Below are 26,976 nucleotides of genomic sequence, written 5' to 3'. Positions count from 1 at the left end.
CCGTTGGACTCTGAATGCCACTACATACGTGTGGTATGCCAATTACACTGTACAAGTCCTGGGAACTTTATTTTCTTATCGAATTTCAACTTTAGCTACTGGAAACTGTAGGCTACAGATCTAAACGCATTTTGGATGCTCGCATGACACTGTAAATCAACTGGTAAGTTTAGCTTTGCTAGTTTTCATTCTGCCAGTATTGTTGTGTTTAGTTATAAACGAAAACTATATTTATGAACAACACGAGAGAGAGAGAGAGAGAGAGAGAGAGAGAGAGAGAGAGAGAGAGACATTCCTATGGATTCTGCACGGCCGGTGAGGGAGAGATCCACGGAAAAGTTGGGAAAAGGGGGTGGGGGGTGAAAATGCGCAATCGCTCTGATGGATACTATCTCCAGTGACGACAATGGACCGATTTATTATCATTACGATTTCACTGATTTCCTTCCGGAGTCAACCTGTTAAATCTATTTCCACGAGATGCGTAACAAGCTGAGAAAGGACGTCTGGGATTAAAGATAAAAAAGAAAGCAATCTCGTAACCTTTCTAATTGACGTTGTCTGCATGATATTTATAAATGGACTATATTATATATATATATATATATATATATATATATATATATATATATATATATATATATATATATATATATATATATATATATATATATCTAAACTGTATATTGATATCGATAAAGTACCTTAAAACCTGATTTCTTTTCCCTTGCTTCGTTTCTCTTTATCTCCCTGTTTTCATATTCTCCGTTCTCCTATACTCATTAATTAATTAATTAATTAGTTTATTTGTTTATTTATTTATTTATTTATTCCTTCATTCTCTTGCATCAGCAAAGGCTAAAAGTACACGGCGAAGGCTGATTGGCCAAACGCAACGATAAGCGCAACAATACGCGCTTGATAAAAACAAAAGAGCATCGATACATACCCAAAATAAACAATCGAAATCTATAAACAGAATTCAACTACATTGTTTCGATCTCATTACCCGAAAGGTTAGAAGGATTCTGTGACCTTATAAACATGTGTTATTGTCAGCTTGTTTACAAACTGACAATTGGCCACATCTTATGACCAGACTTTCCTCCTTGTCCGAGTAGCCGAACCAACGTAAGTACGACCCATAATTAGTTCAGGAGGACGATAACTCCTTCGTTAAACGCGGCAGTTCGCCATTTTGTCGTGACCTGACCCTAAGGTCTCGTCGTTTTGATTCTGTCTGGGTCTGTAAAGCGGTCTCGCTCAGACCTGGTCAAATGTCAAGAAGGATAGGTCAGCGGCCATTCAATTCAGAATTTTGCTTCCGAAAGCTCAGACTTGGACTTGGCTTGGTCTGAGTGAAGGGTAGAGTGCAGATGAAGGGGTCAAGGGTCATTTGCGCCAGGTCAGGTTACGGCACGGCGTCAGGTCAGGGTTCTTCTGGTGGCAAAACGGAAGACTACTACCGCGGCCCGGTTCCCGGCAGTCGGCGATCGGGATAGCTTATTTCCAGCTTTTTTCTTGTGTGTTTAGGTTATATTTGTCTTTTGTTTGTGTTTATGATGTTTACAGTCTCTTGTTTATATTTTTACTTTATAACCCAAGGGGCTGATACTAAACACGATCCCATACCGCGTAAAAACTGGTAGTTGACAAACCAGAGGGGTGCAGTAGTAGGGTTGAGAGAGAGGATATCTTAGTTTAACCAGACCACTGAGCTGATTAACAGCTCTCCTAGGGCTGGCCCGAAGGATTAGGTTTATTTGACTTGGCTAAGAACCATTTGGTTAGTTGGTAGATCTAAGTAATAGATACACGGCGGGTATTTAGCGAGAAATGGCAGTTTCTTATAGTATTTTGGTTGCTTATTTACAATTTAACATTTTTTGATGGTCAGCTGTAATTAACACCAGAAGTCCATCCAACAAGGCGTTTCCATACGCGATCCTCACAAGACAGAGCATGGGTACGTCTGTTTCGAACGGTTCATATCCCGTCCGGCAAGTCCAATAACTTGTTAGCGTATGGGTACCGTCCCCCCCCAGGCCAGTACTAAACATGGCGAAGGGACATTCCATTTGGCAGACAACAAACATATGCACCACTTGTGTCAGCAGCTGTAAAAATGTAGAAAAAACCAGTTTCCAAGGTATTGCACTTGCCAGACGGGATATGAACCGTTCGAAACAGACGTAGCCGTGCTCTGTCTTGCGAAGATCGCATGTGGAAACCCCTTGTTGGATGGACTTCAGGGGTTAATTACAGGTTGATTACAGCCGACCCCCAAAAAATAACATTAAATTGTAAATAAGCAACCAAAATACTATAAGAAACTGCCATTTCTCGCTAAATACCCGCAGTGTATCTATTACTTAGAAATACCGGGTAGTTTTCACTTCTAATATATATGTTTCCCATAACGAACAATGAGATAGCCATTTCTTGACCTAACCAGACCTTACCTTCCTAACCTGACTTAAGGCACCGTGCCCTAAACAGGTTGAGAGAGCTTCGCCCCCTTGGATCCCCCGAATTAAAACTTGAGTGGTATTCCTCACGTCAACTGGGTACTTAGAAGAAGATGCTTTGTGGAAAAAATTGTCAATCAGCAAACTGACAGAAATTAATATGGTAAGTTACTTTTTGGGTGGTTTAAAGCATGTAGAGTAACTCATCTTCTATGAAAGTTTTTCTAGGTGAAATAATTAACGCCTACCCGCCTCCTTACTCTGCACACTATGAAAAGGAATGCAGAGTGAGGGTTCAGGGCTACTCCAAGTAGGTCATGACCCCTCACTCAGCAATCAACCCATGGGGCTGTATGTCCATTCAGAAGTCTGCATTCAAAGCTTATCCTTAGACTTGCTTAGCCCAGCTTAATTTATGGAACTATGTAGCCTATCTGTAGGTTAAACCGAAAGATGTTGTCAGAAACTAGGCCATCTCCACAAGAGCTTAGCCTAGGGTAGGTTAGGTAGGCCGTGGCTTTTGATTTTTGGTGATTAGGGTAAATTAGGTTAAACCTAGGACATGGCACTCTAGTAAAGGTTAGGTTTTTTCATCAGCAGAACCTGTGTATGTCACTCTCAACTGGCTCCCTTTACTTAACTTCAAACTTCAACCGATCCACATGACTTAACCACAGAATTAGGCTATTGAGGCACTGACCAGGTTAATTGCCAAAGGCACCCAAAAACAATTTCCCACTTCGGTCCCATCTTTATTGATAGATAGTCTTGACAGATAGAATAATGCAGCAGTCAGGTCCAGGATTGATCAGGGTATTAGGGTATCATGTTAAGACATTGAGTCTGGGGTTTCTGCATCCAAAACTCCACAGAAGAGGCCATAACATGTAGTATGTAGATGGAGGGGCCATGATTTACTTGGGGGTGTCCATAGGGGTCAAGCCTTCCCAACTAGGTAAGGGCACAGTGCGTGAGATTAGACTAGGTAAAGGTAGGTCTGGTTAAGTCACACTCCCTCTGGAATGTCTATTACAGTTATGGGGTAGCCTACGCCAGACCACGTGTAAACCCCATCTTCGCTGTTTCCCCTAACTGTAACCTATGCAGGGCCATAGCTATGGAGTTGGTCAGCTGACCCCTACTCCCCTCCAGCTGAAAGGTTCACTTTCAGAGAAAATCTAAAATGAGTAATTATCTGGACCTTTTATCACACTTTTTTGACAACTCTGAAAAAAAGTTTGGTAAAATTTTACTTTAAACCATTACACATTTTATACTTGTCAAACATTTTCCCATGTTTAAATGTAGGCTTTGTATGTTTCTGATGTTCATTTCATTCACAAATTACCTAAGCAACCACAGGTAAACAACTTAACCTGGGGTTGAACCCTGCTTAATAATGTGTGGTTGGTTAGGTCATTTGCAAACGAAACAAATGTCAAAGCAAACATTAAAATACAGGAAAATTATATTTTCAAGTCCAAAACGAGATACTGTAAGTTTTTAGTTTTATAATACTGAAGTGCAATTGCTGAGAACAATTTTGACGTGTCTTATCTCGTTTCCTTTCGGTCCCATTTTTCTGTTTGACTTTATTCTTTATATTAGTAGAACAGCTTTGCTTATTATGATTAGGCCTAACTGGGTGTGTAATTGTTTGGTGGCTTTCTTTCATCACAGAATTTAAAAAGTCATCAGTCAACAGCCCCTATGTGTATGAAAATTAATGCCTGGGACTAGGCTATACAACCATAAAGGTCCAAATTTGGTAGAAAACAAGCCCCTTCCCCTCAAACAGGTCTGGCGACAGCCTTTGCATGTATGTAGGCTGTTGGGTATAAGTTTCCATTCAACACATGGCAAGGTATTGGCTGCAACTTCTTGCAGACTGCTTAATAGCCTAGCATGCCAAAGACACAGGCTAGGATTATTTCAGCAGGGATACATCCTAACCTAACCTTAGACTACTTTACAGTGCTGTGTCCTGACCTGGGTGGGGGCCAGATCCCAAATTAACAAAGTGAAAAAATGAACTTGAGTAATACAATGTGTGGAAGTTTTTGTAGGGACACATGGACTGGTTTAGGCTAACCATTAACAGTGATAAATCCTAACCTAACCTCAAACTAGGTTGCCTTGCCTAGACCTAGCTGGAAGCGTCAGCCTCCCCCCCCCCTTCCTTAAAAATTAACAGTGAAAATACAAGCAATGCAGAATGAAGAGTGGAAATTTTCAATCAAACATGTAGGACTGGCCGTATGGTAGGTCAGAATCCAAACTTATCACCATGCTAACCTACCAAACACAACAAATGCACTTATTACCTTATTCAAATTTGCAGAGTTAAAAGCTTTGGGCTTCAACCTTCTTTTTAACCTTCTTCCGTTGATTGGAGGTGACAGTGACATTGCAAGGCCCTGGTTGCTGAATCTTCAGTTGAGAGGGTAACAAGTCTTTGGCTGGAGGTGTTGGATGGCTCTGCAATGGATAAATACATACAGTAATTCCAGAAGTGCTTGAAGTTTATACAGGACATCTAGATCCTACTTCATAATACAGTACAATATAAGGTTATGGGCAAGATTGTTTCAGTGGTAGAAAATTGGCTTCTCTGAAACAGTCAATTTATCAGATAGTGATGCAGTTGATAAATTTGAGAGTATGTGCTTCCATTATGGCCTTTGGAAACATAAATAAAAAGAACTAATGAATTTGGATCAGAGTGGGCATATTAATCAATTCACAGATTAGTTGAATTTAAAAAGTACAATAGGCCTATAGCATGACCTAGGTCAACTCAGTATTTTACTGGCATGGTTTGAAATTCCCTTGACCTATCCATTGGGCATGCAATGTGCCACAAAACAGGAATCATGACTGCTACTGCACAGAGGGGGTGTATGACACCATTAACATCTAATTTGGGCTTTTGAAGATTTATTAACGATGATAAAATTAGGATCCATGAATTGGCAATAAATGACCAAATAATACATTTTTTAATAGTTTACACACTGAATAACTTTTACAGGCAGTCCCTGGTTTACGACAAGGGTTCCGTTCCTACGCCGTGTCGCAAACCGAAAAATTGTCGAAAATTGTCAAAAATCCTAAGAAAACTTTACTTTCAATGCTTTGGGTGTATTGAAAACGATGTAAACTGCATTTTTATTGAGTTTTTCATTAAAAAAACCTCCAAATTTTTATTATTCTACCGTTTTGGAGCCATATATCTTCCGTTGGATTGGCGTACGACGCGTCGTAACCCTGCAACATGCGTCGTAAACCGGGGAAATAATTTCTGATGAATATATTTGAAAAGCGCCGTAACCTCGGAATGTCGTAAGCTGGTCCCGTCGTAAACCAGGGACTACCTGTATTCTGTGACACTTATCAACTGGATTTGCCACAATAACAGTATGGGCTTGTCCCAACTTCTATGCACTACCCAAATAAAGCAGAGCTGAACCAGATATCAGTTTATGACAAGTGGAGCAACCCTCACTTTCAGCCCCTCTTATTTTCTAGAAGGAGCCTGCTTTTACCAACTAGCATTTGCACTCCAAATGCCACGTTGCTTCTTAAGTCAAGTAATAATGTTTTACTGCATTCTTTGGTAATATACAGTACAGTTTGCTTAATGTGTGTGAGACCTGTCGTTAAACATGTTTTGTCATCATTTTTTAATCTTTCTTTCATTTTTACTTTCAGAGATGCAGTTATGAGAAGACTACGTCACCTTTTAGGATTAGTTAGCCTTGTTTGCTTAGGTATTCAAGATGTTCATTGTCAAGGAAAAGCAAAACCTGTAACTACTCATCTTTCGACAAAATGGCCTCACACCCCTTTACTTCTAGAAGCAGCAGAGTATTTAGCAGAAGAGAATTCTGCTGCATTCTGGGGTTTTGTAGAAATTATTGCTAAAAAAGACATTAAAGTAGAAGTTAGAGGTAAGTTTATGTAGTTATCAGTATTGTATATTCTGAATTTACTAATTTACTGGGATAACATGGCAGTCATGAAAAGGGAGAAAAGAAAGTGTAGAAATGGGAATAAAATCAGATACCAACCTGAAAGTTAGAAGTCTTAAGTGACGTGTTCAAGACGGAAGTTTCCTACCTTATTTAAATGGTAACAGATTATGCTTCCTTTTTTTTTCAGAAAATGAAAAATCACTATTTGCGGAGACGCTCGCTGCTGCCAGTAATTTTCTTACGCCTTCACAGGTGAAGTTATTGAAACTAAGTCTGTCAATGCGTATTTATTCTCCAAAAATTGAAATGTTTAGACAAATAGCTCTTGATAGAGGAGTAACACCAAGCAAAACATGCGGAGCAACAGCAGATGTTAATGGCCAGCTGACGTGTGATGTAAATGAAATGAAGAAGCTTGTTGAAGGAGGAGGAGGAGGTACAAAACCAGTGACATATGAAGTTGACCATCACTTTCCAGGTGGAGAAAACTCTAAGGTAAGAAAGGTGATTCCTTGATGATTGTCTTTGCTCTTTTTTCAACAGTAGATGTTCCCCTAATATGTCAGTCCTCTCTGCAGTACAGTTGTCTCCAAACCATCTTTCTTGGTCATGAAGAGTACAGATATTTGTAACTCACTCCAACAAACTATTAGTTTTGACAGACTTGCCATCAGCACTACTCACAGAGGAAGTCCTTCCAAAATATTATTTAGGACAAATTAGAGTCCTTTCCATGTTTATCTTGTCAGATCTTTAAAAATATAATTTTTAGGTCATATTATTATTATTATTATTATTATTATTATTATTATTATTATTAGTTAGTTAGTACTGTACTATATTTTTATTGTTATAACTGCTCCTGTAAGTTGTGTTCTTTAAATTTCAGATTGGAGTGGTATTGTATGGTGAAATTGGGACACCAGAATTCCGCCAGTTTCATGAAGCTCTGAGCGCTCTTGTCAGAGAGGGAAAAGTTGACTATGTTTTGAGACATAATGTCAAGGTATTAATGACTAAGTTAGATATACTGTTTGTTTTCCTACATTTGGCATAACCTCATGTATTAGAAATAACATTAAAAGTTTTAGTTTCTATTTTTATTTAGTTGATCTGTTGAATCTGGATTATATACCATTGTTTTATAGTGATCAGAGTACTTGTTGGAAATGTGCAGGTTTTCAGGTAACCCAGTAGCCTGTATGTTTGAGTTGCAGTAGCTTGGCATAGATGTGACTTCAGAAATTACCATTTGCCACAACATCTATTTGTAGGTTTCGTCACATTTAGGCCATGAATTTTTATGCGAGTCCGTAAAAGTGTTTTAACAGGTACGAGTTCCAGATCATACAAATGAACTTCCTTTTCACTTGTACCCCTCTAAATGCTCTATTTTCTAAAGTTGTTTTAATTGAAAAGGTCTCTATCCACTTCCTGCTGCTATTTTGGTCTTAGACTCTTTATCATCCATTGAAAGAGATAGAGGTCCATGAATTGTGATGTCAGGCAACAAGGAATTACACCATAAATTTTCTCACTCAGAATGATCCATTTAAGGAAACCATATGAATCCCTAGAGCAATCAGCCTCAAATGAACTTATCTTAAAGAGGATTTTCCTGTGGGTGTGTACATCAAGATAAGTAATTGGATTGAAATGAGTATTTTAAATTGATGTTTTGAACATCAGTGACTTTTTGTTTAGTAATATTTGAGTCAAATCTAGAAACATAGATGTTGGACACTGTGTGACTGTTGACTGATTAGTATTATAGCCCTGGATACCCTGAAGAAGTTAATTGCAAAATTGGCTTATTTTTTATCAATTCATGTATGTAGGCTAAAATATTACCCTCGTTGTAATCCATGGCAAGTTATATTCAGTGTCCTTGATTATTCTGTTCATATCATAAAGTTTAATTTTGTATATATCTATATTTTCTGTTTGTGGGAGTTTGACTTAATAAAACTCAAGATATAAATTCAGGCCATTCTAGTGAATTTGCAATAATTATGTTTCTGCAGGCGGTCTTGCCAAGAAAAGTACGTTTAAGTGGTTATGGCGTAGAATTGGCAATCAAGAGTACTGAATATAAAGCTCAAGACGACACAAAGGTTGAGGATGACAGAGGGCAGCAAGAGGATGATGATGACCAAGAAGTAGAAGTGGAAGGTTTCCTCTTCTCAAAGTTAGAGTAAGTAAGAATTGTAGCTTATGAATTTGACAAGTTGTTCAAGTGACTTGTATTACAGCATTATGGAAGTTTGGCTTCACATTCTTTCATGTATGATTAAAATTTGCAGAGAAAAAGCTGAAAATATTTTCAACTTTTTCACTGCAAATAATATGAGTAATTGATATTGTTTTCATAAGCCCATTTTTTATGAACAGGGAATTAGTCTCCATTATCTCTAGTTCTGAAGTTTGTAAAAGATGGATTTTTAGAAACTAATCAGATATTTTCAAAACTTGCACTTTATATTCATATTCTAAACTAAAGGATGAGTTTACGGCAGAACGTACCTTGTTGATAACTTGCACAATTGTATGCCTGCAGCTAAAAGAAAGAGAAAAGGTTGTCAGTCAGCAAGCATGTTATCCCAATAAAATATTAAGTATGACATTGTTCCAGGTCTCTTTATCCAGACAAAACAGAGGAACTGAATCAGTTCCGCAAGCACATTATTGACTCACAGCATGAGATGGCCCCCATGAAAGTGTGGCAACTTCAGCATCTCAGCATGCAGGCAGCTCAGCGAATCATGTCTGCTCCTGAGGAGGAACGCCTGAGTCTGTTTACTCACACTGCTCAAAATTTTCCTATGCTTGCTCGCTCGCTTGTCAGAACAAAGGTATGCAGTGTTATTCTTGTGTTGTTGCTTTGAATATAAATGTGAGTGCAATTATGCATTAATTTTGAGTATGCCATTTTAGTTGGAAGTCATTCAAAAGTGCCCTGTATAACCTTTAGCTGTATTTTCTACTGAAAAAATATTGCAAGCAATTTGCAAGTTGAAGGACTACTGTAGTACATAAATTGTAGGTTGACTGTGGTTAATTGGTACGTATATTTTTCTAAGGTCCTTGACCTGGGCATACCATCACATTACTACAGGGTGGTACTACATGCAGGGTGATTTGCACGACACTGCAGATTGCGCCAAAGGTTTTATGCGCTGTTCCTGTCTTTCTTTTCATCAGCTTCCTGTAGTCTTTTTGCATCGACTGTACTTCTTTCTAGTTGTGCTACACTTTTTGAAGTGTACCATGCGCCACTTGTAAAAGCAAACCTTTCAGACCAACCCTTGAGAATCTGGAAATGTTGCTCAAAAGTGTTTTTTCACAATAGTATTTCTGTACCAGGATTACTTCATGCTTATCCAGCATACTGTATATAAATTTCTGTGGTTAAAGCTGTTATCAAGATATTTCTGTATATGTACAAAATATGAAATTTGAAAGTTGAGCATGCAGTAGTTATTCTCATAATTTCTTTAATAAGCATTCAAAAGTTGTCATAACTTATTAAATTTAGGTACGATGTCTGTGAATGAAAATATGGTTACCTAAATCAAGGGCATCTTGTATTCTCTTGCATTCATTTTTTGTAGTTTAACTTGGTGAAGAATTTTAATTCAGTTTTTGTACAAAAATATTTCTCAGACACATTCTTGTTGCAGTTATTCCTTGTATTTGAAGTTTTTGCATTTTTTAATTATCTCCAGTACTGTATTGCCTAGGTTGTGGTCACAAATTGATATTAATGTGTTCCTTGGTAATGTTTCTGAGTAAGGTATAGAGCCCTTGGATTATTATGGTGTCTAGTTTTAATTACAACATACTAAAGAAAAGCAGGTGGTGGAAGAAAAACTGTTATTATTAAAATATCGAAATACAGTAAGCCCAAATTTCTTGTTTTTCATTTTTCATTTTTTATTCCAGGTTGATGATAAGATGAAGAGAGAAATACTGAAGAACCAAAACCAGATAAGCTCACAGATGGATGTCAGCCCATCTGATGGAGCTATTTTCATCAATGGCATGTACTTTGATATGGATTACACCGATATTTACACTCTGCTTGATCACATACGCACTGAAGAACGGGTCATGGGAGGCTTGCATAAACTTGGTGAGTGCTTTATTCTTAATAAGCCGAAAATCATCCGTGACTTTTTTTCTCTACCCTATGATGCCTTTTGAAATAAAATATTGTTAAAGGGAAACAGTTCATCATAGCATTTAAGCACATGACAATTGTTTCTCATTCTGTATTTCAGAAAATGTGTCTAGGAATTTGCATGACAGATTTTGTTTTAAATTCCAGAGTTATAATTGTAGGCTTCTCAAATATTGTTTGTTATGGAAATTGGAATATTCCAACATTAGAGTGCATACCATACTGGGGAAATAACTCATTGATGTGTGATTAGGGGGGTTTTTGAATCTCTTGTCATACTTCCTCAGGAAAGACATCCCTGTCAGTTTTGACCCATTGACCAGACTGTGCCAGAACTAGTAGTAACTAGTTTACAACCCAAATTGAGGGATTCTGTGCATCCCACAACCCCAAGAAGACAAAATCCAGCTTTGCAAATTCATACTTGGTCTACCTGTTGAAAACCAAAGTGATAGGTTTTGGTAGGAGTTTGTTTCTGTAAAACCAAAATGTTTAAATTTCTGTTTTGCAAAGTTGATTTTAGTTCAGGGTTTGCTGAATAACAGCTTTGGAAAAGTTGTCTAGGTATACTTTTCCCCAACTGTTTATCAGTATAAGGTGTTTTTTCCTTCTTTATGGATGTTTTTTCTTTTATATGCATTTCACAGTACAGTATTTTGTTTTGAATATTTTAAGATGACAACTGTTAGCTGTAAATGTTATTGGTATTTTTACATTTCACAGGTGTGCAAGGAGATGCACTAAGAAATTTACTGACCAGTACAGCATTTTGTTTTGAATATTTTAAGATGGCAACTGATAACTGTAAATCATATTGGTATTTTTGCATTTCACAGGTGTGCAAGGAGATGCACTGAGGAATTTACTGACCTTGGACATAAGCGAGAGTAAGCAAGACTACGGCATTGATATACGCGATTCTGCCATTCTTTGGATGAATAATATAGAAACTGATAAAGCCTATCAGAAGTGGTCATCTTCTACTACTGAACTGCTGAAACCTACTTATCCAGGCATGCTACGAAGCATTAGGAAGAATTTCCATAATCTGGTTAGTAAGGGTCCCTTAGTGCCTCCATGCCCAGATACAATTTTTTTTTTTTTTTTTCCATCCTAAACCCCATCAGTCTTATATTTGCCCACTTTCAGGAGTCTCGCAAACTCAGCAGTCTTATATCTAACAGACAGATGAAGTATGTTAGTCTGTCAGCACATATGCTACCTGGGAGCACATTACTCATCAACCACCCTACTTAGTTTTCATGAGTTTGTAGTGCCATTAGGATTGCTTATTTTAGGCATCATTATAATAATTTGTTCATTACTTATTAGCTAATTCAACCTTCTTTTACATTGGGAGGTACTTTTCATTCACTGGTGTCTATGTCTAGATTTCTGGTTTAATGGTATGGCTAGCTCTGAGTAATTACACATTTTGTTATTATTCAGAAGATGACACCTATTTGTTATTTGTCTTGTTATAATAGATATCTGTAATTTCAGTATCCTTTTTACCTAAAGAACAATAATTGTGTTTTACTTTGTATGTTAAATTGCCTTTCATTTTGTTTTGTCTGTAGGAAGATTTTTTCATATTTTAATAATACAGAGACCAGTGATTGTTCTTATTTGTTTTGTTTGAAAGTACTTTTCCTAATTATAAAATTTCAGGTAATTGTAGCAGAGCCAAGTAAGTCAACAACTGCTGACTTGATCCAGCTGGTGGAGAGCTTCATCACACACAATGCCCCAATTCGTGTCGGATGGGTAATGGCTGTCAATCGTGATCAGACTCTTAGAGGATTTGATGATGCCGGCATTGCTATGCTTTGTGCCTTCAATTTTGTAGCTCTGCACTTTGAAGGAAGAGATGATGCTCACTACAAGGCCTTACAGTTCTTGACAAATGTAAGTTCTTTACAGTACTGTTTGTTGTTTTGCATCACATTTTCAAAGGTACTTTTTTCATTAATGTTTTTGCTGTTTAATGAATTCAGTATCCCCTCAGGCTTTTTGTTCTGATTGCAAGAGGAATTGGAAGGGAGCTTTGGTCATGTAATCTGACAGTTATGAATGGATGTCACTCTGACAGGCAACTGGGAAAGGAATATTTTGGGTCACCAAACAACCAAGAGACACTTTCAAAATTCCTGTTTTGAAAATACTGTAATGACCTTTGAGCATTGTTACCAGAGGTGGAGAGACTTTATGAATTCCTTTATTACCCGACTATGAATGATGTATTTGTCTCCTCAGATCTATGCTAGTGTTCAGGGAGATGTTACAGTTGATGATGTAACAGCACATTTCAAGAAGAGGTATCCGAGCACAGATTTAGAGGATGTGTTTGGAGAAGATTCGGACTATGATGTGGGACGTATGTTATCCCAAGATTTTGTTGAAAAAGCGGGCATCAGCAAATTCCCACAGGTGAGTCAGTACTTTCATATTGTTTACTTATTCAGTTCAGTAATTCTGAGTTGATTTCAGAAATACTTCATGTTTTTTTTGGTTTTCAAACTAGATAAATTCATGAAAGACAAGGTTTATTGTTTAAGGGAAGTAGGTCCTTTTTATTTAAAAAAAAAACTTGTGAGTGGATAATCTTATGTGCAAACCTGAGTAGCTGCATTGTCATGAATTATATATATGCAGTCTTTTTCCATTAAAAAAAAGTACTGTTCACGAAAAAAAGACTTCAAATTGCTGCTTTTGAAAGGAATCAGAAGAGTACTTCATTTGTCCACTCTACCAATGCCTCAACCAAAAATCAGTCATTTCTGTTAAATATGGAATTAATTTTGGATTTCCTCCTCTGATCTCATAATTTTCGTACTTACTCCTGACTTTAGCAGCCATATGCCAGTCAGTTAATATGTTGTAAGGTTGACCTTATGAAGTAGTTGACATGAGACTATATCAGAAATGAAGCTTTCCATCACTAGCTATGGCCTAACCTTGCCCAGGTACAGTATAATGCAAAGCCTGTAACCTGTGGAAACTGTTTTTGTAAAACCCATATCGTACAATGCAATACGGAACCATTGGTGCAGCATACACAGTCCAATAAACATATTTTTATTGGCATTTTTTAAATGAGAATGAGCCATTTTGTTAGAAGACTAGCATGGAGTTTGAAGTGGATTAGGCACTGCTGCTTAAACAAAATAAGAGTGGCTGGATCAGCCTCCTCAGTCTTAAACTGAGGTAGAAGTTCATTTCCTGTCCTCCCCATAGTTCCCATGCTGACAGCCTGATGTCCATGGAAGTAGTGATCTTGGAGAGCATTGTCCAGGAAGGTCATTCTCTGTGAAGACATGCACAAGACTTGCAGAGGCTTGTCCAGAAGCTCACTCTTAGTCTAAAACAGCACATTCCTATCTGTTTTTTGTTGGGGGAATCCACCATCAGAAAACACACTAACACAAAACAAAAAGGAATAGTATTCAGCAGAGCATAGAACTTGACCCCAAAGATAAAGCTTCCATCACTGTACTGTATCAACAGTTGTTCTGAGGAATGGGAACTTACAACACATAACTAAGACTTGGAAAATTTCATGGCCAATTATTGCTCGGCATCCAGCTAACTTCGTATGTTGGTCATTGCGCACAGAGAGTCAGACCACGCAGCAGTACACTTTATTATTGAGTGTATTCAAGAATGAAAAATGTCGGAGTCCAACCAACTGACCTTTTAAATATATTCAAACAATCTTACGTAAGTGACTCACAGTGCTTCTGATATGAAATTGAGTGGTGAATACTCTGTAATCCAGATCACGTAGGTTTATGCATGGGATCAGGTCTTCTAATTTTGCAGTTTTTGCATGTGATTTCATAATAATCTTATGTATGTTTACTGTTATCTGTTTCAGTCTGAAACAGAGTTGCTTACATCCTTCTCATATATTTTTAGGCCTTAATGAATGGAGTTCTTCTTCCTGAAAAACATCTTAATGCTGAAGAATTTGAAGAAGTTGTCCTAATGGAAGTTATGCGCACAACTCAGACCTTACAACGGGCAGTTTACAAAGGAGAGTTGGATGACAGACATGATGTGGTGGACTGGTTAATGTCATTACCAAATATTATGCCCAGGTAATAATATGATAGTCTTGTCATCATCATAAACGTATTTACATCAGATTATCCTTTATGGAGAGTAGACATGAAATGGATTCCATCCACTCATTTCTCTCTTGTGCACTGTAAGTCTGAATCCACATCCATATCTTTTTTCATGAATTCCTTGACCCTCCTACTGGTCTGTATCCTGCTGCCACTGTACCTACTGCCTTTTTAACTAAGCTCTCCTCTTCCTTTGTCATCTTCTCATTCTTTCTCCAGTATATCATACGTTTTGACCATCAAAAATCCTTCATTTCTGTTATGTCATGCAGTCTTTAGTATCACTTATGACATCCCCCTTCTGCACTTCAATGATTATAACTTTTCCATTGTATTACTTTGATTTTCTGTCCTCTCTTTTCAGTATAATTCTACTTAACATTCCACTAGCTTTTTTCCTCTCGATTCTCCTCTTGACATCAGATCATTGCATGCAGCATCCCCTTGTGCATTCCCTTATATACGCCTGCATTACTTTATTAATAAAGAACTCAATTTTGTTCCTTGACAGACACCAGTAGCTACTTCAAAATTCTTTTGTTATTTCTGTTCTGTCTTCACTGTGGATCCTGTGTCTTGATAAACAGGTGTTAATATCACTAGCCTAGTGAGCCTTTCTGGTTACCTGCTTGCTTGGTACTGTCAGTTACTGTACATTTACTCCTATAATTTATCAGTATGAAAAAGGATACCACAAATAAATAGCCACCTGTGAAGCAATTGAAGTGCTGTAAATCCTTGTTGTTTATAAGGAATGAGTTGATGTCCGTGGCAATGTGGTGTGGACTGATTCAGCTTAGACAGAAAGTTAATCATGTATGGAAGTTCACCTAATGTTGAAAATACATCCTTTCCCCAGCTGCACTGGCAGTGGTAACAATTCTGTGTGAGAAATTTTTTTTTTTTAATGAATAGGAACACAGATAACCCAGACATATCTAATGTAAACAAACTTCAATTTCAATCCTACTTTTCCTTTTAAATCCTATTAGGATACAGCTATCATGAAAGAACAAAGCATCTGATGAACATACACATTCTCTATTTTCAGACTTAATGAGAGAATCTTGAGCACCAAGACAACGTCTTACATCGACCTTACTGGAGTAGTAAGTTCAACCATAAAGGAATTATCTGTGGACTCCTTTAGGAATTTGAAGGCGTCTGAGATGACGGCAGCAGTTGCAAACTCCTGCCATTACATCACAACCAAGAACGAGCCCACTCTCCGTTTTCTAACATCCTGGATTGTTGCTGACTTTGACACTATTGAGGGAAGAGCTTTACTATTAGAAGCCATAAAATACTTGGTATGCTATAATTGCATAGTTTTTGCCATTTCACATGTATTGTTTTCAATAGCTGTAGAATACAATGTGATCCAGTTATCTGGTAAATTAGGATACTTTTTTGGGGCCTTTTATGGCAACGATACCATATTTCCATAAAAATTCATTGTAACTTTGTTGACCTAAGTAATGAAATTATGTCTGATTGCTAAGTAACTACAGTATTATGAGTGTGCAGAGGGGGTTGGAAAAGGGACAGAAAAAAAGAATGATAAAATAAAAAATAAAAATGAGTGATCAGTGCTCTGTAAAATGCATACCATCTTAGAAATTTGAGAGCCCCTGTGCTTGGTAATTCTTACCCCATCTTACTCCTATAAATATAGGGGTAATGATATCTCTGCAGATTTAGATTTTATAACAGGAAAGGTGTGAAATATTCACAAATATTCATATTGTTTCTGAAAGCTTGCACGTTAAGTGTTCAAGAATGGGATCCTGAGCACAATATATTTAGCTATCTCCACAAAATATCCATGGGTTAATATTTGAGTTGCCGTGATTGTTATTAGTTATTAATTTCATGACTGACATATTTTTTCCAGCGCGAAAGCAACAGCATGCGGGTGTGTGCCATACATAACCCAAGTCCCTTCAGTGAGAATAAGATGTTCAGCAAAATTGTGGAGGTTGCACAGAATACGCTTGCTCCAGCCGTGGCAAGACAGTTCCTAGCAAAAATATTAGAAAAGGATAATGCTAAAAAGATAATCGATGGAACCAAGAAATTAACCGATTTTGAAATGATTGTAAGTGTTGGTAATTAATTTTGGTTTCAATTTTTTTTTTTTTTTTTTTTTTTTTTATTAAATAACCATGATAGACAATACTGTTTATGTACATGTTTATTTCTTTTATGTTATTTGAAAGTCAGACTTTGTAATGCATAGGTTTTACTGATAACATAAGTATTCAAGTTTGAGTTTATAGTTTATACTTTTTTTTTTTTTCATTTGAAACCAGGTATCAGTTATTCTTGTCAAAACTGTTTAATAACTTAATCATACAGAAAGGAGTGAAGCCATATTCATCTAATCTCATAAAGGGAAAACTGGCATAAAATGATACACATGAAACTGTTTCTTACAAATTTAGATTTAGTTCTTACAGTTTTTGTCAGGTTTAGGAAATTTTCAAGGAAGCTTAGTGGTTGGACTAAAAATTTTGTTTTCAATTTTAGGGAGTAGACATGGATGCATTCCAGGCACGGTTAACTTCGCTAAAAGACGACATTTTCAAGATTCATTCAGCCTACTGCAGCAATGTAAGTTAAGGGTTTTGTTCAAACTATTAATATTAGTACAGGCAGGCCCCGGTTAATGGCAGGAGTTCCGCTCCCAGCCGATATTCAAAAATCATCATTAACTGGAACATCACAATAATTATGCTAATAAGTGGTTCTTACGACACTGTTTGATGGTGCGGTTAACTGGTTATTGGCACTGATAAACCGTTTACTAATGGCGATGAACTGCTTACCGACGCCGAAAATCTGGTTAACAACATAGTTAACCAAGCGTCATAAAACCGAAACGCCTTTAACCGATGCCGCCGGTAAGTGGGGACTGCTTGTAGTGTGTGTATATAACTTGTGAGTTTTCTTTTACTTGGTACAATTGCTGTGCTGTAATTGTGAAATGATATTTATATTAGCTTTTTCTCTCTTATGACTTGACAGTTACCTGCATTCAAAAGTATAAATTCCAACACTTGTAAGCCCAGTTTTTTCATTCATTTTATATTATCAGGTTCATGTTTTTCCTTAATATAATATAATCTTGCAATCTTAGGGACTTGAAGTGAGTTGTAGGGAAATGCTGGGAATGTTTTTCCATAATTATCACCAGTGGGCAGCAGTAAAGACATTTTCCTTCTAATTTGAATGTGCAGTTCACTGTCAATCTTCCTTCCTACTTAAGAGCTTTTTTCCTATTTTAGGTTCTTTCGCTTCCAGCAGGAGAGAGGACAGTCATTGCTAATGGCCGGGCATTAGGAGCTCTTAGAAAGGAAGAAAAATTTGTTCAAGAAGACTTTGGTTTGTTAGAGAAGTATGTTCATTCTACAATTGGTGAGAAGATTATGGACATTCTTAATGGGGAAGGTAATGTGTAATCACATAGTGCCAGTGTTTTATATTTTATGAATTATAATTTTAAATAATTTTTTAAGACCAGTAATTTATAACATTGTAAAACATCACAGTACTGTACAATGTTTTTACATACAAACCCCTTAGTAAAAAGTAGCCTTATTCCTAATGGGACAGACCCAGCCACACTAACTTGAATTGAAAGAAGAAAAGTTCAAAATTTCCACTGCATACACCCTGCTCACACCACTGTCTGCTGACTAATAGGTCTCATATTTCTGTATGCCAACCCACATCCTGGTGATAAGATCCGGTGAGAAACATCGCCACAAGCATGAATAAAATCATGCAAAATAAATTTACAAAAGCCAAAGAACTGCTCTAAGGAAAGCAGAAAATCATCAGAGTTTGTGGGCAATGATTCTGAGCTGTGCAACCAGGAGTATTTCAAAGCCAGCACAGAGGTCACGAGAGTGACCCATTCTGGCAACTCATGAGAAGTGGTGGACTAAAGTGAGACAGCTACAAAAATATGCACTGAGATCTTGTTCCAGTTTTACCCTTTCATATATTAGTTTTGTAATGATCATGATTTCTTGTAGAACAAGCTGGAAGGCCATTAACTTGCTTAGGAAGCTTTCATTCACGTGGTAAAATGCCCATCACTTACTAAAAAAAAGTGTAAAATGTCCATCACTCAATAAACAAAAGTGAAGAAATATAAAGAAAGTATTAGAAATCCATATAACAAATTAAAATAACCTGTAAGCAGATTTGGATATTTCTACTCAATAGCAAATGGTAAAGAAAACTTGAATCAATAAATAAGAAGCGGGAAAGCTTAAAGTCAAAATGTGAAAGGCCATGTAGCAGAGGTTTAAGAACATTGGTTATACAACAAGGCCACCACCACATGTGGGGTTGGGAGGGGATTTTGAGTGCGTCTGAATAATTTCCAAGTGGCCCTTACAACAAACTATAAGTGTCACTCATTGGGTTGCTTTAACTACTTTATTGCCATAATATAGTCATGTTCTTGTATACTTATACAGTACTGTATGTATATTTGTATAATTAAGATAGATCTTGAATGGTATCGATTTTTTCCAGGTTCAGCATTAGGTGATGATATCAGTGATATGATGATGAAAGTAGCTGGAGTTTTACAAACTAAGCCGCAGTCAAAGGGACGAACAAACGTATCTCTTCGTTCCGAACAATACTCTGTGATCAGATTACAAGCCAAAGATCCAAATATGCCAGCATTTGATATCGTGGCTATCTGCGATCCAGTGTCTAAAGCTGCTCAGAAAATAGGCCCTGTGCTGCTTGTTCTTGGAGAAGTTGTCAATTCTAACATTCGTGTTATACTGAATGCCAGGGAGAAGCACTCTGAAATGCCACTGAAAAGGTATATATAAAATGTTCTTGACCAGTTTTTGCTTCAATGTGATATAGTATTATTTTTTTAGTGGAATATTTCTTTCTTCATAGTAGGCAGTAGCACAGTTTTACATCTTATTGAGTACAGTTTATCACGAACCTCGTTATACTACCAGGAATTCTGTTAGACAGCTTTCTAGGGTCCAGCCTTGAATTCTATTGGAGTATAATGTTTTTCATATACATTGATCTTACAGTATTTTTAATAATGTAATCATTATACAGTACTATATTTGCTGGCGTATAAGGTGCACCACATGTTTGGGTAGGGCATATGTTGGAAAATGTAAAAATACCACTGTCCTGGTCTTTACAGCATTCCTCACATGAGGTTATTTTGAAACCTCTTGCCTATTGGTATTCAAATATTTTAACGATGACACAGTGAAACATATTTTTGCATGTTAGGTGCTTCCTTTCTCACAAAAGGTGCTTCCTTTCTCACAAAATATACATTTTTCTAAATTGAAGCAAAAGCTTTGAATCATCTGGGTAGCCTAAAATCAATCAATATCTCTCTCTCTCTCTCTCTCTCTCTCTCTCTCTCTCTCTCTCTCTCTCTCTCTCTCTCTCTCTCTCTCTCTCTCTCTCTCTCTCTCTCTCTCTCTCTCTCTCTCTCTCTACTGTGATTTCTTTTTTTGCATGTACAATAGTATGGTTTGCAAAACTTTATAACTGCACTTACCAAAACACATTAGGCTACATGAATTTACAATTGTGTGAATGTCACTAATTAATCATAGCACTAATGGTGATGGTTCTGCGCTACCAGTTTAGCTAAGTCTGGAGGTTTAGTTCTGATTTGTTTTTGTAATTCTTGTTAGAGATTTCTAAGAGATGTGCTTCCCTTTCAGTCTCTGTTAACTTGGTTTTGCTTATATTGATTTTCAGTCCTTTTCTGTTCACTGCCATTCCACTCTTCCACCTATTAAACTTTTCCACAATCTCTTCATTAGAATCTGCTGGTGACCTTAGTTCAGCTGCATATAGCATCCCCCAGAGGCCTCTTGTACTGCACCCCTTCGTAGCCTCTTCCATCACTGTAAAAATCAGCAAAGAACTCGCAGCTGATTCTTGATAGATACCAACACATCTCAAATTCATATATGCATGCCAGTCTTCATTTCAGATCTTTTGTTATGGTTGAGTAACATCACCAATGAAAGTCTGTCTGGTACCCACTCCCTTTGCAGTGCCTAGAGATATGTTAATAGTGGTACTTTTCCAAACACCCTCTCATGATCCACTTTGCATGGTGCATCTGTAGTTACCTCATTGTGAGACTTGGTGTTGTTGCTGATCTCAGACAGTTATACCTTGGCTACTTTACTATCCTAAACATTTTTACTTTTCCCTTTGTTGTTGAAATTCTGATTGCATTCCACCCAACTCCTCTCCATTTCCATGGCCATTCTCCTTTTAGTGCTACTCCCCTCTTCTGCCTGTGTACACAATTTTCTGTCCCCTTCCCTTCTTGTATTCTACCAAAGCCTGAAGGCTCTCTTTGTGAGTTGTGATTTGGAGTTTTCCAGCAAAGCATCACTGAAACCAGTTCCTTTTAGTCAGTAGGCTAAATCTACCATAAATCTTTACCATGTAAAGTGTATGGGATGTGTCTTGACCTTTTTTTTTTTTTTTTTTTTTAGGAATGAAGTGTGCCTTATATGGCAGCAACTACAGTAGTTGTTAATTTTCAACTGATATTGATGGCTTGTAGTAGAAGTGTTTGTAACTGTAATGTAATGGGGCATTACGAACCAGTTTGCCAGCCTATTGCCTTACATAGAATTACTTACTAATTAACCTGTCATCTTTTCAGTTTTTATCGCTATGTATTGGAGCCAGTACCCCAGTTTATGGAGTCAGGTGAACTTACAGCTGGTCCATATGCCAAGTTTACAGGGTTGCCAGAATCTCCTATTCTTACCCAAAATTATCATGCACCAGAAAACTGGCTGGTGGAAGTTGTAGAGTCTGTCTATGACCTTGACAACATCAAATTGGAAAATGTAGAGTCTGGTGTGCACAGGTACTGTAATTTCCCTTCTTATAATATTTACGTGGTGAAAGAACATAGTCATATAATAGTTTTTTGGGTTACATTGTCTGGCTCAGTAAACTAAAATTCCAAATTATTCTTAGAATATGCATTATTGATGGGAATCTCGGTGGTTTATTGTTTTACCTCTTAATTTCTAGAAAGGAAGATTGTCACATGAAGTAAATACTTATGCAGTTGTTAGTTGTGTAGAAGCACTGTTTTGTTCATATACTGTTCTAACAGTAAACTCTGTTTTCAGTGAGTTTGAGTTGGAATACTTGCTCTTAGAAGGCCACTGCTTTGAACAATCATCAGGCAACCCTCCCCGTGGATTACAGTTCACTCTCGGCAACAGACAGCAACCAGTCATGGTATAGTAATTATTATGTTTTACTTATTATTATTTTACTCATTTCTTTTATCCACGGGAATGCTTAACTTTTAACGAAGTATTTTTTCACAGTCATAAACTGAATGAAAATTCATTTTTATATTGATATAGGTTTCAAATAGCATATAAAGTATTGCTTCATGACACCTGGCGTGCATACAGGAAACAACTAGGTAAATTGAATTGGTTACATTCAAGACACCCTTGACAAAGTATATAAATGTTGACTGTTTCAAAGTTGTTTCATTACTTTCTGGACTTAACCCTGAGGCTAAGGAAATATCATATCTTGGGTGTTGAGTCTACAAGCTTGATCTCATTTGCAAAATTAATTTTCTGCCAGTTTTAACGGATATATTTTCTGCTAGTTTTAACGGATATGTAACACAAAGACTTCATTGAATCTTTATTCTTCCCGCCTCATGATTTGCATTGCATGGGTACCACAAACACAGTACTTGATAAGTCTGAACATTTGACAGTACTTATCCAGTGTTCAAATGTATTGTCTAAAGCTGCTGCCAAATAATAATAATAATAATAATTAGTAGATGAGAAAGAAAGAGAGAAAATTCATAAGTATCAAGACCTGAAAATTGAAATAAGAAGGATATGGAATATGCCAGTGGAAATTGTACCCATGATCATAGGAACACTAGGCACGATCCCAAGATCCCTGAAAAGGAAAAACTAGACGCCGAGGTAGCTTCAGGACTCATGCAGAAAAGTGTGCTACTAGAAACAGCGCACATAGTGAGAAAAGTGATGGGCTCTTAAGGAGGCAGGATGCAACCCAGAACCCCACACTATAAAAACCACCCAGTTGAATAGAATGACTTGTGATAGACCAAAAAAAAAAAATAATAACAATAATAATAACAACAAGAATAATGCATATAGAGCTGAAAATAGTTCGTTCTTTTATATAATTTTAAAATTGTTGCCCCATTTGCTTGAACTTCAAAATGATTCTGCCATACCCATAGACTTCAAAAGATTGTCATTCACTTAGACTTTGGAAAGGTTTGTCATCCCCATAGGTTTTGAAATTGTTCTCCTATTCAAGATGATGAAAAAGATTTAAATTCATGAAATGGAAGAGTAGTATTTTCATAAAAACAGCATTTCTACCATTTTTTATTCTTTTTATTATTTTTTAAATTTTATAAAGATTAGCCAACCTGAGTTTTTCCACATGAGTGATTTCAGTAATTGCTTGATAATACTGAACTTCGTTTATAACAATATGTAATTTTTCTGTGTTACCATTGATAATAATCATGCAATTTTCTTGATAATAATCATGCAATTTTCTTAAGTACGAAATCTCTTTTCTTCTAGGTTGACACAATTGTCATGGCCAATTTAGGCTATTTCCAACTGAAAGCCAACCCAGGGGCTTGGTTGCTAAGATTACGACAAGGTCGCTCTGCTGATATTTACACTATAGCCAGGTATAGAACTTTTGACATTTATTCTTATCTCACTAAATCCTATATATGAGTAATCAGTTTTTCTAATGCATGTGTGGTTTTATTTTTTGGTATTAAAAGGTGATATGGTCATGTATGTAAGTGGCATTTTTTTATGAATCCTAAATAACGCCTTTATTTTTTGCCAGCAAAATTTAAGCTATTTATTAATTAGTGAGGCAGGCAGGCAGCCATTCTCTTCATCTACTATAAATCTCTGTAGAAGGATAGCATGGTGTGCCTTGCATGGAACATTAGATGGTCCTAAAGGCTCTCTGCCGTGTCCTTTTGATCATCTTCCTCCTCGGCTGTCCACCTTATTTAACTCTACCTTGCCCCTGTTTTCACCTCTTTTTTTAAAAGTAACTCTTTCAGGCAAACCCTGTGTGGATCTAAAAAGTATACCTTAGTTTTACCAGACCACTGAGCTGATTAACAGCTCTCCTAGGGCTGGCCCGAAGGATTAGACTTATTTTTACGTGGCTAAGAACCAGTTGGTTACTTAGCAACGGGACCTACAGCTTATTGTGGAATCCAAACCACATTATAGCGAGAAATGAATTTCTATCACCAGAAATAAATTCCTCTAACTCTTCATCTGCCAGCCGGGGTGTGTGGATCTAGAAATGTGGCCAAATGGCCACGGTAAACATCAGCCATATAAGTAGGAATCATGCTGTTTGTATTGTATTACAGTTTCCATTGGCACAGATTGGTTTCCTGCTACTCATAACCATATTTGAAATCACAAGATCTGTAAGAAAAATGTCCCTATAAATTTTATATTTCATTATTTTTGTCTTTTTTGCTTCAGGTGTAAATTATTTGTCAAAGGAAAAAACACAGGTCTGCCTGTGCTTTGAAACTTGAAAACGGTTTTCAAAACAACAAATATGGCTATGCCTAAAAGTCTGGAAATACAGTAATTAAAAACCAATTTTGTGTTGCTTAAGATGAGAGGAAATTACTCCTTTCCTCTGTTTTCTCTCTTCATTTGACTCACAGATGTGAATAGCCTAAATGACTCATTACCTGCAGGTAGAAAATCGGGTTAAAAATAGCAGTCCAGCATATCTTCAACCCACAGTGAATGTCAAGTCTTGGAAACATTAATGAAATTTTATCAGAATCTTCCATCATCCAACTATCAAATTTTTAAAGAACTGAAATTTCCTCAATAAAATTGATCAGTCAAAACAAACCCATTTTGGCTAGGCATAGGAGAGTTGAGTATTTTGACTTGGAGGTCTGGTTAATCTCCCTAATGATGATAATGGCATTCAATCAGGAAAGTAGTAGATTTGGAAATAGCAGGATGAAGACCAAGAGATAAGCCCAAGAAATCATGCCAAAAGGCATAAGTGAAGATCCAGTCCAGATGGGAATGTAGTGTATTTAGAGAGTCCACAAGATAGGAGACAGTGAGAGACCTCTTTTTATTTCTTTGTGCCCTTGAAGGGAGAACCTGAGATAGAAATTATACTGATGACAAGCTTCATAGTAATTGTCAGTCAGTAAGTTTATAGACAGAAATTTGGGTGTTCGCAAGACATAAACACCCCCTCCCCCCTTTTTATTTTTGCTAAAATGTCAGAATAGTCTTAAAAGTAGTGACCGTCCAAAAATTTACCCTTTTCCAAAGTTTTAAAATCATATACTGCAGTAATTATTTAAACATTTATTTACGGAAGTTTGTGTAGGTTGACAGTTCTCTCTGCTTCTAATGACATACTTTTTAAAATTAATGATATATTTTACTAGTATCCTTACTCTGTATTGCCTGATGTAAAATGTTACTGTAACAAAGCTTCTATGTACAGAATGGCATGCACTTCTTGTTAACGTCTTTTTTTTTATGACTTCATTTTCAGTCATGAAGGAACTGACACCCCAGCAGGCTCTGCAGATGTAGAAATCATAATGAGCAGCTTTCGGTCACAAGTTGTTAAAATTCGAGTTGCAAAACAGCCTGGGAAACAAAACATGGAATTGTTGGTAGATGATAACGAAGAGTCAGGAGGTCTCTGGAATTCTATTACAAGGTGAGCATGAACCAATTGCAAGAGATTTATCATTCAAATGCAGTTAGGTAAGTTAATATAGGTAAGTGGCTAGTTTTAAGGATTTTAGGATTGTTTATTCTTGTTTTTTAATTAATAAATGTGTAAAAGAGACTTCTTTTGTTGTAATATGTTTACCTTCATGATTGCATGATTGGGCAATCTTTATTTCAGTACTTGAAAATTGGTTAATTGGAGAATTTCGACCCTTTGGTCAGGTTACAGTACTTTACAAGCTACCCAAACTGTTCCTCATGGCCTCTCAGCATTTCTGGTACAAATTCATATAATCTGCTTATTTTCCTGGTGTTATTCGAACAGAAATCACATTTTAGAGGATGCATAATTATGGGCCAAACCATTTTACACACTCATAGCTTAAGCATAAATGTTTTGAGCCATGAGATTAACATTTGTTTAAAAGGCTGTAAGGTATGTCTCCACATCGTACTAGCCCTCCATCTTTAAATCACTTTTAGCTGAGAAGATTGCAATTGGTGGCTGGTGCCATTGAAACTTGTGTGCTTCATAGTTGGATATTCCCCTCAAGAAAAGCATATTTCTACCTTTGTCAGCTATTACTAAATTCTAAGTTCTAATGATTTTTATTCTTTGAAATACTGTTTGGGAATAGATTTTAAAGCTAGATATTTTGGGTCACATTTTCTTCCCTTTTAAAGTAGTTATTTTAACCCCTTCTTCTTCTTCTTGGCTTATATCTTCTGTCATACTTCCATCTATTTGTTTGTCTCTTGTGTCCGCTCAAATGCCATCCATCCATATTCTCTAAGACCCTCCTCTCCATCAGTTCCATGATCTCTCCCTCAACACGTTGCTCACCATCTCCCCTCCTCATCAGGTGCTAGAAACATCATAATATAGATTCACTTGTCTTTGACGCTTCAGTAAGTTTTGCTGATCCCTGATGTATTCAGTTCTTATTCTGTCTCTTCTGGTCACTCCACTCATTCATATGAGGATCACCATCTCTGCCTTGTCTAATTTATTTTGTACTATTTTCTTCAGTGCTGCCTCTTCTAGCTCATACAGCACAGCATGATTTACCACCACCTTATGTACCTTGCCCTTCTACCTAACAGGGACTCTTGTCACAACGTGTGCCAGATGACCCCCTCCAGTTATTCCATCTGGCTTGAATTTGATGGTTAACATTTTTATCCGTAACACCCTTGGCATCTGTTATCAAGCCCAGAAACTTAAAACTGTTGATATGCACTTCTTCCAGCTTATTTATGGCTTGCTGATCATCATCCATACCTTTTGTCATGTACTATTCAGTCACAGTCCTTTACTCTCTAACTCAGTCTCCACCTTTGTAGGTTTCTCTTTAACTATCCTTTACTCTCTAACTCAGTCTC

General features: G+C 36.9%; 1 protein-coding gene across 4 annotated transcripts in view; it reads left to right on the top strand.

Moving 5' to 3' along the window:
* The first annotated feature begins 988 nt into the window (after nucleotides 1-988).
* Nucleotides 989-26,976, top strand: part of Uggt (UDP-glucose-glycoprotein glucosyltransferase) — a 40,097-nt gene continuing 14,109 nt past the window's right edge. For 2 of the 4 annotated variants that reach the window (XM_067111988.1, XM_067111986.1), the window contains exons 1-20: nucleotides 2,505-2,631; nucleotides 6,180-6,418; nucleotides 6,630-6,937; nucleotides 7,332-7,448; nucleotides 8,467-8,636; nucleotides 9,075-9,294; nucleotides 10,385-10,574; nucleotides 11,459-11,673; nucleotides 12,294-12,530; nucleotides 12,879-13,052; nucleotides 14,541-14,722; nucleotides 15,804-16,062; nucleotides 16,647-16,850; nucleotides 17,282-17,365; nucleotides 18,040-18,202; nucleotides 19,301-19,601; nucleotides 21,453-21,662; nucleotides 21,934-22,045; nucleotides 23,407-23,519; nucleotides 25,409-25,579. In XM_067111988.1, the coding sequence (XP_066968089.1) occupies nucleotides 6,190-6,418; nucleotides 6,630-6,937; nucleotides 7,332-7,448; nucleotides 8,467-8,636; nucleotides 9,075-9,294; nucleotides 10,385-10,574; nucleotides 11,459-11,673; nucleotides 12,294-12,530; nucleotides 12,879-13,052; nucleotides 14,541-14,722; nucleotides 15,804-16,062; nucleotides 16,647-16,850; nucleotides 17,282-17,365; nucleotides 18,040-18,202; nucleotides 19,301-19,601; nucleotides 21,453-21,662; nucleotides 21,934-22,045; nucleotides 23,407-23,519; nucleotides 25,409-25,579 (3,659 nt within the window). In that variant the 5' untranslated portion in view covers nucleotides 2,505-2,631; nucleotides 6,180-6,189. Of the gene's footprint in view, nucleotides 1,132-2,504; nucleotides 2,632-6,179; nucleotides 6,419-6,629; nucleotides 6,938-7,331; nucleotides 7,449-8,466; nucleotides 8,637-9,074; nucleotides 9,295-10,384; nucleotides 10,575-11,458; nucleotides 11,674-12,293; nucleotides 12,531-12,878; nucleotides 13,053-14,540; nucleotides 14,723-15,803; nucleotides 16,063-16,646; nucleotides 16,851-17,281; nucleotides 17,366-18,039; nucleotides 18,203-19,300; nucleotides 19,602-21,452; nucleotides 21,663-21,933; nucleotides 22,046-23,406; nucleotides 23,520-25,408; nucleotides 25,580-26,976 lie in introns of those variants that run through there. The other 2 variants (XM_067111987.1, XM_067111985.1) reach the window with 2 other exon arrangements.

This window comes from Macrobrachium rosenbergii, chromosome 11, assembly GCF_040412425.1.
Source record: "Macrobrachium rosenbergii isolate ZJJX-2024 chromosome 11, ASM4041242v1, whole genome shotgun sequence".
NCBI classification, from domain to species: Eukaryota; Metazoa; Arthropoda; class Malacostraca; order Decapoda; family Palaemonidae; genus Macrobrachium; species Macrobrachium rosenbergii.
This window is presented reverse-complemented; position numbering and strand designations above follow the sequence as displayed.